The sequence below is a fragment of the Bemisia tabaci genome, chromosome 2, assembly GCF_918797505.1.
Source record: "Bemisia tabaci chromosome 2, PGI_BMITA_v3".
Lineage (NCBI taxonomy): Eukaryota > Metazoa > Arthropoda > Insecta > Hemiptera > Aleyrodidae > Bemisia > Bemisia tabaci.
In genome coordinates, this window is record NC_092794.1 from 54,426,918 (window position 1) to 54,441,165 (window position 14,248).

General features: G+C 38.0%; 1 protein-coding gene across 2 annotated transcripts in view; it reads left to right on the forward strand.

Annotated features, from left to right (window-relative positions):
- cib (thymosin beta cib) overlaps positions 1-13,386 on the forward strand; it is a 32,617-nt gene extending 19,231 nt beyond the window's left edge. For both annotated transcript variants that reach the window (XM_019049774.2, XM_019049775.2), the window contains exons 2-6: positions 6,848-6,999; positions 7,409-7,522; positions 8,165-8,278; positions 9,032-9,145; positions 10,404-13,386. In XM_019049774.2, the coding sequence (XP_018905319.1) occupies positions 6,867-6,999; positions 7,409-7,522; positions 8,165-8,278; positions 9,032-9,145; positions 10,404-10,423 (495 nt within the window). In that variant the 5' untranslated portion in view covers positions 6,848-6,866 and the 3' untranslated portion in view covers positions 10,424-13,386. The remainder of the gene's footprint in view (positions 1-6,847; positions 7,000-7,408; positions 7,523-8,164; positions 8,279-9,031; positions 9,146-10,403) is intronic.
- The last annotated feature ends 862 nt before the right edge of the window (positions 13,387-14,248 follow it).

The following is a 14,248-nucleotide window of genomic DNA, read 5'->3' on the forward strand; positions in this document are numbered from 1 at the left end:
CTCTTTCCACATTGTTGTGTGGTGTAGGGTTTCTCAACATCCCTTTATTTAGTCGTTACAATTGTTTAATGCCACGTTTATTGCCTCGCCGGGCATTTCGTCTGTGGAAGGAGCAGTTCGCCAAGTTCGGAAGCGAGTAATCGGCAACCCGGCCGGCCAATCGGGAGAGACATCTGCTAGACGCTGAACACTGAACAGGCTGCGCGGTGCTGTTGGTCACGATAACCGGGTCATGGTAAAATGTTGAATTGTTTATGGTTGAAACGAGTTACCCACTCCGCCGATCCAGCTCATACTCCACTCGATGACTCATCCAGCTCCCAAGTCCCGCAGATCTTTTCTGCCGTGCTAAGGAAAAACGCCGTATGAACCTTTAGGAGTTGCCAAACTTCACTTGATAAAACACCAATTTCCTGGTACACTTATGAATATTTTCCTTCTAATTTTTCAGATAATTTTGATCGCAATTTTACCTAAAGATTCTGAAAATTTCAAGTATAAATATTCATAACTTTTCTAAAAAATAAACATTTTATTGAAGGAAATTTGGCAACTCTTGAATGTTCTTACGGCGTTCTTCCTTAGCACGGCAGATTTAGTCCGTAATCAAAGTCAATATTGCTATCTGTACGTAAGCTCTTACGGTTTTTTTTTTATTCCTCCCCACCCCTTTTAACACGTCAGATGTATTCGTTTTCATTTTCATCCAAAAGTAATCCGGAAGAGCTTTTAGAAGACGTGCCAAGCTATCTTGCGTTTTAGTGCATTCCTCGAAGCGAATTCACCATTTTTGTATCCGCCGATTACATGAGTTGTCAGCGAGTAGGTTCTTCTTGCACGATTTCAAAAGTAACGAGGTATCTACAGGTCTGACAAACGGGAATTGTTAGGGAATTTCATCAGTTTAGGGAAATGAGGGAAAAGTCAGAAATTTTTTTGAAAAAGAATGGAAATCTGAAATCTGAAAAAAGAACAGCAGCGCTGCTCATGCAGTCGAACTGATTCTCCCCAGCAGTAGGTATGGCTCGGAGTTCAACGCTCTCAATCACAGTCACAATCAGTTTAGTGTGAATGATGAGGAACCTGTGATCAGGAGCGGATCAGGCCAGGAGGCGGTCGCCTCCCAAGAATCTGCTGCGGTGTCCCGAAAGGACCCCCACAGCGACCCCCCCCCCCCCCCCCCGATTCTCACTTATATCTCCTTAATCGTAGTATTTTTGGATCCTGTTTGGTCCCTCAAGAGCCCAAATTTCTTGAAATGTGCGTCCGGGAGACTTTGAAGGGCCCCTAAAGGCTCAAATTTAGAGTGTACCGGGAGACCCAGGGAGTTTCTGGTGCCTCAGAAGCGAAGAAGGGGCCCCCAAAGACGGTAAATTGACGGTGTAAGTCGGCGATCACATAACTCGGTTTGCGACGTCGCAGACTTTCTGTTTGTCATGCTTTATTCTTTAAACGGAAAACTACTCAACGGCATTTCTTTGAAACTGCCGTGATTTTTCTTCTCTCTGCGAAGAAAATTCCGCAAAAACTTCAAGGAATGGTGTCAATTTGTTCTCCTTTAAAAAATAACATAGAAAAGTCTCGTATTTTTCAGGGTTGCCACGGTCAGGGAATACCGGGAAATATCAGGGACTTTTAAAAAGTCAGGGAAAATGATGAGTATGTTAGGGAAAAAGATCACCTTTATATGCTTTCTAGAATGGATTAAAATATTTTGAACAACAAATTTTGCCTAAAAACTTTTTTCAAATATGTTTACTTAACCATCTATCAATTTTCAGGAAAGTTCACCAAAATGTGTCAGGGAAATCAGGGAAATGTCAGGGAATTTAATTTTCCAAATTCTGTGGCAACTCTGATTTTTTGTTTGGTTTTCTAAAGTAGTTTGCAAATAAAACTTTTGGGCCATTAGATCTCGATTAACCTTGACGTACCAACAAAAACGCGCACCCAGCAGCGCTGCTGAATTGTGACGCTGAAATCAGCGACTAGATACAAAAGATGTAGCTCGTTTATCTAGCCTAGAATAGGTATTATCTTAATTTTCATTCAACGACTCATTATTCCAGTGACTCACGGGCGCATGTGCGAGATCGAGAGAGATAGTTTGAAATAGCTGAATAAACGGCTCGTCATCGGTCGCTTTATGGCCCCTGTCCACATACACTTCCTGGGTGTATACAGATTTGGAAAACGGAAAATTGTTAGGGAATTCCATCAGGCCCAAGAAAATATGAAAGACTTGAAGTTTGACAAATCTTGAAACTTGAAATCTGAAAAACATTAGCGCAGTCCCCAAAGTCAAACTGATTTTCGGTCTGATTCGAAGTTCAGCGCGTTGAGTTACTCCCTGAACTGTATCAGAGTGACAAGTCAACTGCAGTTTTAGTTAATTTAGTGATTCATGCTTGAGGAAGGGAGGTTTGCATGTGTCTTTAATTCGCAGCGAAATCAATGCCAAAAAAATGTTTATTTTCAGTTTTGCGCGTGCAAAGAGTAGATGTGAAAAGTCTGGAAAATGATCATTTTGGCCAGGAAAAACCTGGAAAAGTCTAAGAATTACTTCCTTCCTAGCCTGTAGACAGAGACACCCTGACTTCCCTTCTTTCTTCTGGAGGCACTTTTTTTTTGCGCTCCGCTGTCCGCAGTGATATTTCGACGGTGTAAGTCGGCAATCACATAACTCGATTTGCAACGTTGCAGACTTCCTGCCATACTTTATTTTTAAAACGGAAAACTACTCAACGGCAAGTCTTTAAAACTGCCGTGATTTTTCTTCTCTGTGCGAAGAAAATTCCGCAAAAACTTTAAGGAATAATGTCAATTTGTTCTCCTTTAAAAAAAATAATACAGAGGCGGAGATTTTCAGACAGCGCAAACGAGATCAGGGCCGGATTAAGGGGGTGGCCACATGGGCCGCGGCCCATGGCGGAAAAATTAGGGGGTGGCAAATTTTGAAATTTTTTTTAAATTCAGGTACAAAAAAATCGGATTCAGAAAAAAATTACAAACAAGAAAAGGTGACAAAATCTCTCATTTCCTGAGAGTTCATTAATTTCTAATTTTGTCGTATTTCGGTGGTACAAAAGACTGCGCACCATTGATTAGTTGAGTAAAGAAAGAAACCAAACACGTAATTTGGCCTGGAGCGGTGCGGCGCAAAGAGAAATGATGACGAGGACTTGAGATAAAAAGGAGAAGCCCTCGACGCATCGGTCGCGTCGGCATGTAACACGTATTAGCGCCCACGAGACTGCATGAATACTTCACGCATTGCGTCAAACCCAGTACGGTCAACAACGGTCGGCGCGGCGTGAAACGCACAGTGCCTACAAGACTACATGAATACTGCACGCATTGCGCCAAACACAGTGTGGTCAGCGCGTCACGGCGGCGGAAGTTAAAATTTTTAAACCACATTTATATTTTTTCTTTCCTAATTGTTTAGTTCATTTCTTACAAATGAAAGGCCTTGTCCCCACAGAGATAGGTTTACGGAACTGAACTTTCGCGCGAAGTTCCGTGAACTTTTGCTGGTAGTGTTGACAGGGCTTACGCAAAAAATGTGTCCAACACGCGTGAACGCGTCTTATGCACCCTTCTCCCTCCGACACGTTCACTTGATGGTTTTCATTGATGTTTCAAAATGAATGAGAAGAGGGCGGCAAAATACAGGCGGCCCATGGGCGGCAAGTAGGTAAATCCGGCCATGAACGAGATATGTGATCGCGGACTTACGCCGTCGATTTGTTTTTGTCTCGTGAAGGAGAACTATATTCTGGCTTTCCAGGCTCTAGACCCCCCTTTAAAATTAAGGCAAGCTGAGCGTATAGCCTTTTCCAAAACTGCAGAGTGTTCATCTTATTAAAAATTAGTCGCATCATCAGCCTTCCAAGCTTCTAACTCCGCAGAAACGTCATAAGCAGACTTCAAGCGAAAAAAAATTGAAGAATCAGTGTTTTTCTTCTTTTTCTTATTATTCGCTGTTTTGGTCAATAAAATCCCCTTTTTTTAAAAAATACAATTTCCGATCAGACCACATATTTTCCTACCCCATGCCAAATGCGAGATATGTGACTCATCCCTTCAAAAAAAAAAAAAAAAAAAAAAAAAAAAAAAAAAAAAAAAAAATATCAAAAAAAAAAAAAAAATCATATTTATGGACGGCACATAAGCAAATAATTACCATTACAGTTGTACGGTAAAACTACGAACTCGGGTGGATCCATCTTACCACAGTATTTCCGTCGCTCCCCTGACATAAGGTCGTATCTCGATTTCTGCATGAGCTCTAGAAAGCATGGATTTACATGTGAATCAGGGCTCACGTTGAAATGAGGTACGCTCTCACGTCATAGGAGCGACGTTTTGTTCTTGGTTGCATGCGACCAGGCGACCTGTTAGCGGGGAATTGTCGAACCTAGGAGAAATCTGTCAACAAGAGTGTTGGATATTTCAACACACGATGGTGCGGACATTACAAACACACTCTTTGAAACATTCTTTGCTGTGAGATGTCACCAATAATTATGACTCATCAGCCAGTACTTTCGTCCAATCTGCGCATGTGCTCCAAGAATTGCACTCGCAGAATGCTCAGCGAGTTGGACGTCAAGATGCTCTGTCTTCGTAAGTCTTCGAAGAACATCGACGTCAGACCGAAGCGCTCTAATGAAGGTTCGATCCCCGGACCCCCCCCCCCCCCCCTTCTCCCGGTGCAGTACAGAGTGCCACCTGGTCAAAATAGAATCTCAACGGGTGGAGAAATTTTTCTGTTAAATGCAAGTTTTCGTCCCGGAAAGGTTCATCGAAATACATTTTAACACACAAATCTACGGAAAACCTGTATAATGTATCTGCTAAGAGCGGACACTGGAAAAAAGAACACCTTAGATCTAAAGTCCAGACTCTTAAAAACATCGACAAGAAAAAATACTCTTGATTCAATCAGATTTAAGCGTAAATCAAGAACCAAGCCTCTTAATCTGAGCGGATTTCCTTTTGATTTAAGCTTAAATCTGATTGAATCAAGAGTCCTTTTTCTTACCAATGTTTTCAAGAATCTGGACTCAAGATCCTATGTGGTTTTTTTTTTCCAGTGGATTCTCGTTATGAGCAAGTTCTGTCATCATCAGGTTTCATTTCATCGCGCAACTCCCTAGGTATACGCGTCACGTGTAAAAAGAAAAAATGAAGTAATAATAATAAACGATTCTGGGGCCGTTCCTAAAATACGTAATGCAGAAAATCGAACGTTTCACCCTCCCCCCTTCCCTTTCGTAACGCACCCGTAACACAGATCTGCGCCCCGCCCCCCTCTATTGAAAAATAGGTAATGCCGTGCTTGATAACCCCCCCCCCCCCGCCCTCTTAAATCAGAATTTTATGATGAGTTTTAGATGGAAACTCGCTTATTATTCACGCAGACTTTTCATCTTAGATTTTCGACAGCTACGTACGGTTCAATTGTAGCGTTACGCACCGCGGTTCTGGGCTCCCCCTTCCCCTGAAACACCTGTAACGCAGGTTCAACCAACCCCCCCCCCCCCCCCCCCCCCCGAGCGTTACGTATTCGATAAAATTACGTTTTCAGACTTTCTTTTTTTCTTTGTTAAGTATTGATTTTTATTTTATTTTTTTATTTTTTAACGCATCATAAATTTTACCGGTGCCACGCTGGCACCACAAATGATCGAATTTTTACGGGCGCGCGTGCTTTTCGTTTCTGAAAGTTTTGGATTTCGCCAGTCCCGCCGTCACGCCATGTCACAACAGTTTTGACGAAGTCCCATTAGGAGTCGAAGAATGCTTTAAAAAATGCTGTCCTCACGAAAATGGGAGCCAAGAAGTAATTAAAGCAGTCGTAATTAGCCGGCCTGAGCAGCCTCTTCCTCCAGTATAACCAAGTAGCGTTCATTAAGTCATTTATCGGTCTTGGGCTCGGGCACGTTGATCACACAGGTAAAATTCGAATTTTTTCTTCCTCTAGATTTTGACACGGTCCAAACACGTGGAATGTTACAGGGTGTTGTAAAAATCCTTAACGCTTGAATCTCGGAAAAAGAACTCGCGAGAATGTCAGCGGTCAGCTCGTGGGGTCATTGCGAGTTACCTCCTTTTCAACTCTTTTTGGTTTTCTCTCTTCCTTAAAGTTATCTCTAGATTTTGATTGTAATTCCGCGTTTGTTAAGTGTCGTCAGCAAGGAAATAATGAAAAAAAAAAATTTAAGAAAAGCTGTTGTTGCGATCGGTAGTCTTTCCCTCCTAATTTTCCAAGTATTCCTGAAAATTGTTATAGGTGTAGTTTGAACCTACACCCCCCCCCCCATCTCTCTTGTTTTGAGGAGGGGAGCTGATCGACGTACGGTTTGAGCCCGACTAGAATATTGCAATGGAGATTTTAGTGTATTTTCCGAAGGAAATACACTATTTTTTAATAAATGCAGCCATCGCTGCTTGCACTTATATTCTTCTTTCAAATTGCTTTTCTGCAAAGGAAAAGTTCCCCTCAATATTTGAATTGAATCGGGCTTGTGCGTAAACGTCCGTTGTGTAACACATGGTTCCAGAATCATAATTTGCGTGGGATTATTTAATTATAACATACAAACTGAAATTGGTGTAAGACGTAAGAAGTGTGAAGTAGTGTTATTTCAAGTCCTACAGAAATTGAAAATCTACGGAGGACATTATTTTTGCCTCCTAATCAGTGCAGAAATAAACTACCAGATACAACTCTGAAAGAACGTATGTAGGTACCTAGCACATCAGTCGTTTTCGCTTGAGCCAATTCAATCGTGTTCTTGATTGTAAATGCAATTCGTAACGAGTTCATTCTTTGTTTCAGAATCTACTTTGTGTTAAAAATGGCCGCATCACCAGCTTTGAAAGACTTGCCGAAAGTTGCAAGTGATCTCAAAAATCAACTGGAAGGGTTCAAATCCGATTCAATGAAACATGCCGAGACAGATGTCAAAAACATCTTACCATCAGCAGAAGGTAAGAAAGACCACAGGCAAAGAATTACCCTTTTCCCATGAAGTCCTTTGATAAATATTTTGCATTGTTCTGTAATTAAGAGACAAAGAGGATTCTCAGCCTCTTTCCCTCTTAGTCTTCGCCTCCGATTTTTTTTTTCCTCTCTTTTTTTTGCCAGCGGAATTTCAATCTACAGTATTTGCCACCACAGTTGGCCCCAACCACTTGTCGATTGATCACGACCAATATAGGGAAAGCAAGTGTATAAGTATCTTCTCTCTTAACTTGTCATTGATCGTTTGACCACTAGTAGCCAAACGATCAATGACAAGTTGATGACTCAAAATCACTGGTCCAACCCCCCCCTAGCAAGTATTGAATTATCTGCTACCATAGTTATAATGTTTGTCTGCTTGTGTTCTCCCTTCAGATGTTGCTGCTGAGAAAACTCAAAAAGCCCTGCTACAAGGAGTAGAGGACTTTGACACGAAAAAGCTGAAACACACGGAAACTCAAGAAAAGAATCCCCTCCCTGATAAAGAAGGTGAGTTTTTCTATAAATATCCTATATTAAATTGAAATATTGATAAAGTTGGTATAATATTATAGTCCCACCAAAAGCATTTCCATATAATGGTGAGCCGCTAAGCTAAAAATATCCCACTAAATAGACGCCATGTAAATCCCTTTAAAACAAACGGAAGTTTACATTAAGGGTCCTGAACAAAAGATCATCAAATATTTTTCCAATAAAGTTCATGCTGTTTAAAATGATTTGACAGTTTTTCTGCAAGATGCACCAAAAGTCAAGCTAATCAGGAAACATATGAATACCTCCATGTTTTTTTTCTGCTATTCCTAGAAAGCCGTATTTTAATAAAGTGTTTCAGAAGTGCTCTTCCGCAAAGATTAAGTTTGTCCTTCTTGGAATTCTCAATGCATTATATTTACGAATTCTTTCTGGAAAAAATTCACCTTTACAATTTCTCTGAGGTTTCCCCTTTTTAATACAGACTGACTATATCAGAGACTGTTCTCTCAGAAAGGAGTTGATGTATTTTACATCTTCTTTTGAATTCTAATTACCAAGTCCTTGTTATACCTTATCATTACCCTTGGCGAGTTTCTTTCTTAGCTTTTTTACTTTTGTTTATTTTGCACTAATTAAGTTTTGCTTTATCAACAGTTGTTCTTCAGGAAAAGCAACACCTAAACCTTTTGGAAGGAGTCGAGCAGTTTGACAAAGCGACAATGAAACACACCGAAACCCAAGAAAAAAATCCCTTGCCAGATCCTGAAGGTAAAGTTTCAACTTCTAAATCAACAGGGTCTTCTCACCGTAGAAGGCTATTAATAGTATCAATTATAATAAAAATAATGGATACAAAGTAGACTGGTGATTTTGCATTAGGTAGAAAGCTCTAAAATAACGCATCCAAGGCATTATCATCGTAATCATTAATATAAACGTGAAAGGATTCCACTCCACGAGGATTCCTTTCCATTCCGCCATTTCTTGAAGTGGGGGCTGGGACTTGGTGTCAATTGATCGAAAAAGAGTTGTTCTTTCAAATGCAACCAAATCAAAAATCAGCTCTCTAGTCGCTGATATTCAAAAGTTACAGTACAAATCTCAGTTATTTTGGGAAAGTGTTTGTAAAACCTAGGTTTCACATTAATTACATTTATAGTTTGCATACAGTCTTTGTTAGTTTGCTAGTGTCAGTATTTCATCACTTGACATCAGTGTCTGCAACCAATCTGCTTGTATCAGTCTCATGAGCCTTATGCTGCACCATGCAAACACCTTAGTGTTGAGCCTATAATTCTGACGTGGGATGCAACAATTTAACAGCGAGATCATACTCACAAGCATTCCTTTCAATGTCAGATGTAAAATTTAATGAGAGTAATAATTTAGGTGTTCAGTCGCTTTCCGGAGGAACCCAACTATTAAGGGAGAGTATGTATACATAAACGGGGTTTTTCTTTTTAATCTCTTGAATGTATTTTAATTAGTAGAAAATGTATTCACTTACCTTTATATTTTCAGCTATCGAAGCCGAGAAGGAACAGAGGAAACTCATCAATGGTATTGAGACTTTTGATACCTCAAAACTAAAACACACGGAAACAATAGAGAAAAATCCTCTGCCAACAAAAGAAGGTATTTACTTACTTACTTACTTATTTTCTTGTTTCAGTTGTTATGCTTCTCAATATATTTTCTGATTACAAAGCGATCAAACCACTGCATTGCAAGGGTACAGAAAATACATGATCTTGCGATCCCAGATCCTAGGATCAAGGCAAACATCAGGCAAATCTTGGGTCATGAAGCAATTTTAAATATATTATGACTCTTTTTTTTCCTTTTTTTTGCTTAAGTAATACTTTAAAGAAGTGGGGAAATTTGCACATTATATTGTGAACATTTTGCCATTAAATCAGACTTTTGGATGTAAAGCCAGAAAAACGACGGATCGCGGAAAACAGTCAGTGCTTGAGACTTTTCCATACCCCTGCTGCACAGATTCAGTAATGGTAAAACATGGGAAAGTCATGGCTGCACTGCAGAGAGACATTTAAAAACTTGCCCTCTAAAGTCAACATTAAATCCTTGGTAGGTGATGAGCACACAGATCATAGGCTGGTCTTTACTATGTCTATAGCTTCCTTATGTTGTAGCAAAAAAGATTCAACTTTCCGATACAGAGAGGACATGAGAGACTATCTTGAGGCTCACCAGCCATCCTAAATGCCTATCAGTTGCATGCTTTTTACCCACCAAAGATTTGATGCGAAATTTGTGCTAGCGAATTTTGAAACTGCGCTGAGGAATGAGAAGTTATCGAGCAAATACTTCCAATCAAAGCAAACATTGAGTTTATTCCTAGATCAGCGTATCATACCTTTTGGCCCAATAAAGATGATTGGAGCAGCGAAACTTTCCTCAAAATTTTTAAAAAACAAATTTTTTCCAATACTCTTAAAGAAATAAAAGATAACTTTTTAGCATTAAGTAAAATAGAGTCTCTGGCGGTTTGAAAAACTAGAAGGTTAGGGAATCTTTGGGAAAAGTCAGGGAATTTTGTGAGTACCGCATTGGCTTAGCAACTTCAGCATGCTCGATTCAAGAAACAACATCGTTTAAGCGTTTTTTCCATAATTTGAATTTTTTAGGAGTGAAAATTTTGTCCAAAGTCAGCGTGCTTAAAAGAAAAGTAATTAAAATGGAAGTTTAGTTCGAAGGTCAAAAAATTCAAAAATTAAGAAATTATGGAAACTTTACTAGGAGTTTGATCACCCTCCTTAATGATCATAAATTTAAGCTTTGAAATTGGTGATGCTATGATATAACTGTCTTTAGTTCATTATTTCTATCAAATATAATAATATTTTTATCTGTTTGATTTTGTTCTCAGCTTTGGCGCAGAAAGACTGATCCATCTCAATGATTTTCAAACTGAAGTTCTGCTAAATTTTCAATCTGTCAAGCAGTAGTTCATCTTAAATTTTAGTTTTGGATGGTGTATAAATGATCTATGGAAGTCCGATGCCAAAAACAAGTAATTGTTAATTTATTCCACCCAGTTTCAAATTATTGTTAATTTTATGAATTATGCACTAAAAATGTATGTGTTAGTTCAAAAAAGTGCCAAAAGAAGTACATCAATGTTAGGTTGCTACTGTAAAGGCACTTAAGTGTGTAAACCCACATGATGAGGTTGCATTTGGAAAAAAGTGTTGGGAGCTCAAAACCAGGTAGTGAATGAAAGTGGCCAAGTTGTGCAAAAGGAAGAAATAATCTTGTATTGAGGCTCCAAAATGCAACCCCATACTTTTTGAACATCCATTCATTCCAAATCACCCCAAAGTAATAAAGCATCTCTTTTATATCCTCCAAATTTATTTTGATGATTTATTCAATTTTTATATTTATATTTTCTCTTTTGTATTTTTATATTTTCTTAAAGAAAGAATGTAAAAAGCATATTTATTTATATTTTTATATGCTTGTGGTGTAACTTTTTACTATTTTTAATTTACATTGAAAAGACAAATGGCTACAAATTCTAAGCAGGTTAGGAGCCATTCAGTTATTTTAAATGCACTTTTTCCACTTCAGGTTTTTATTCCACTCTAAACCCTTTAATGCACTGTGAATGGAAACCCAACCCCCAAGTCTTTTACGATTTTCATGGTGCACAATAGATGTACTGTTCACTCTTTAATATTTAAATCTGATACAATGTTTTTCTTAATTGGATTTTTCTTAGGGAGAAGCTTCAATTTTTCTATTCTATGTGTATTATTATTTTTCTCTACGTTATGCTTGATTTGATCCCTCTTTCCACACAAGAGTATGCAGACTTAGATCCTGTCTGTCTTTAAACACTTACATTGTGCAGTACTTGAATGGTCCATTGTTCAATTATTTGAAACCCCTCAGTGTTTTTATTCACAGTTTTGCACTATGTCTGTTGGCACATAACTTATCAACATTGATTTCATAGAAAAACATTTTTTGAGTGGGAGTGCATTACTGTTTCATCATTACCTCGAGTTACTGAGTAACCTCGAGTAACCAGAATCAAAGGCTTATTTTCATACAACCCACTTTGATTGGGTGCATTTCATCCCTACTATTTTTACCTGAACATAAATCTCCAAGCAATAAAAGTTTTTATTTTAAGAAAAAGAAAAGTAAAGTTAAGCGATTCAATTAAAATGCTTTTATTAATGTCCTTTACAACCTAGTCTGTCTTGATACCTTTTAGTTTACCTCCTTCCACAGCAATCACAATCTAAGTAATGCCCAATGTAGATTAAACATTCAATTAAACTTCCTGGACGATGATAACAGACCATGTAGGAACTGATTCCCTCTAGCCGTTATCTTTCTTCACACCAAGTGCAATTGAGATTCTATGTTGATGGCTGGAACTACCCGGTGTAAATTATGCCAAGAACCATCAATGATTCCGTCTAATAAAATATTTTCAAGTAACAGTAGTTGTCAGGATTTTATATTAAGTGTTATTTAAAGTCTCATCCTAATTCTTTAGGTGATTGCCATGTGATAAATATTATGTTTTTGTAAGATCAAAATTGTTTTAAGCTTTTTATTAACTATATACTTATTTTTCCTCAACAAAGTCACCCCTCTTGCATCAATAAGGAAAACCCTTAATAACAATTTTTATTTTTCAAGAACTTTTTGAGGGTCCTGGTCCTCTTTTCAAATGTCTAGTCTTGAAGAGTCACTGTGCCTCACTGCCACCGATTCTCCTCCCCGCCCCCCATTGCTTTTAACTTTTTCCTCTTTTTGGACTTAAATTTTCTTTTCAAGTAACTTGATTTCAGAGCTAAGCTCCTATTTGCTTCCAAGACAAATTGTCTCTCCTGAAATGCTCAAAAGTTGCAACAAAGATCAGTTAAATTTTTTTCACTGACCCTGGCATTTTGCCACAATTACTTTATTTTCAATTACCTACTGACACATAGTTGTTGAAAAATCAGTATTTTCTTCATTCTTTTTGGCTTCTTGCAATCTATGTAATTAATCTAACCGAATCTCATTTTATATTTTGTCTGAATGTAAGTTTTTGTCAGCAAATTAACTGAAATGAAAGACTTTTTTGATAATATGTGAATAAAAGTGATACTTAATTATGTTTGGATAAATCTCCCTTTTCCTAAGAAGCACTATCTGAGTGAGTAAAACTTAGGACCTGCCTTCAGAGAGAAAAAATTCTGCCATTATTAAGGAGAGCGCAATATCCCATTAAAAAGGTAACAATAAAATCCTTTGCCTTTGTATTGAGGTTGGAAACAAAGAAAGAAAAAGTAATCCATATTTGCTCATTAGATGTTTGAATAATGGGTAGAAATGAAATAATCTGATTACTTACTCTTATTATGAGTACCTCCAAAGAGAGATATGGGACCGGCCCTTCTCCTTGTCGCAGCTGGATGTATAATTTTCATTGGGGTTGTGACAGGGGAGGGGAAGTAACAGCTGTTTGGTCAACCCACTCCACATCTATCTTGACACTATAGTACTCTCTTAGGCATTCCATTAATAGAGGTATGGATGGGCAACCAATCAAATGTTTTTAATTCAGCTTTTTTTCCATTACCATCATTTTACTGTAGAAACTTTAATTTCCTTAATTATATGAGGGCCTCTAAATCAATTCAGTTATTAATCTTTTTAAATTTACATAATCAAAAATTACTTGTCAAGGAGAGTGAATATGACTGGGACACAATGGAGGAAACTGAAGACTAACAAAGAATTAGTGCGCATATTATTGCTTTCAAACTATGATTCCTGTATGCATTTGTATTTATTCTCTTATTTTTAGTTACTCATGTTTAATAAAGCTTTATTTAAATAAAAAAGTTAAGGTTACTTTTTTTCCTGCTCCTGTCGCCAACATAAAGGAAAGAAAAGAAAGGGAAGTATTTCTTTTGGTGTACGTCAATGTACATAAAGCACAAACAGAAGGTTTCATCTATCGTCCATTGATAGGCTTCTTACAATTGAAGCGCTAGGTATGAGAAGGGCACTTCTCAGTTGCTGTGTTTCAGAATCTTTGTTCCAACGGATTCTCTGGAATTTTCTCCATTGAAACATCGCAGAATGATAAAGAATATTTAAAGAAAATTTCAATGAAATGCATGCATCCACTTTCCTCATAATGAATGAAATATTACTAGAGATTTTAAAACGTTGCAACCGAAAAGTGCCCCTTTCGCCTGTATCTTAATTATTTTGATCTTTTGGACCAACATTGGTATCTTATTTGAACCCGCAAGTCATTCTCAATTTTTAATGCTTGATTGCAAGACACAATCGGACGAGAGAAATTGATCTTAGAGACAGAGAGGAGAAGGTAAAAATTATGTCTCTGGGGCTGTAAAGGATACAAATTACAAGGTTTTCCCACAGAAAATTTTACAAACAACAAAATTTGTTAGTCGATCTATAACAGATTTGACTTCTTGAGGCATGGTTGTATCACTACTTCTTGTTAGCTCCTATGTGTCTCACCAGAACATACAATTCATCATATTATGACCAAAGTGCGAAACAACATAGGTATCTGTATCTCCATTTGCGCCGTTGCAGACTTCCTGTCATAGGTACCTACCTGACTACTCTATTTTTCTTCGAAAAACAAGTCAATGTAACTTCATGGAAATTTCCTTGATTTTTCAGCTCTGTGAGCAGAATATTCAGTATACATTTCATCAAGCTCTT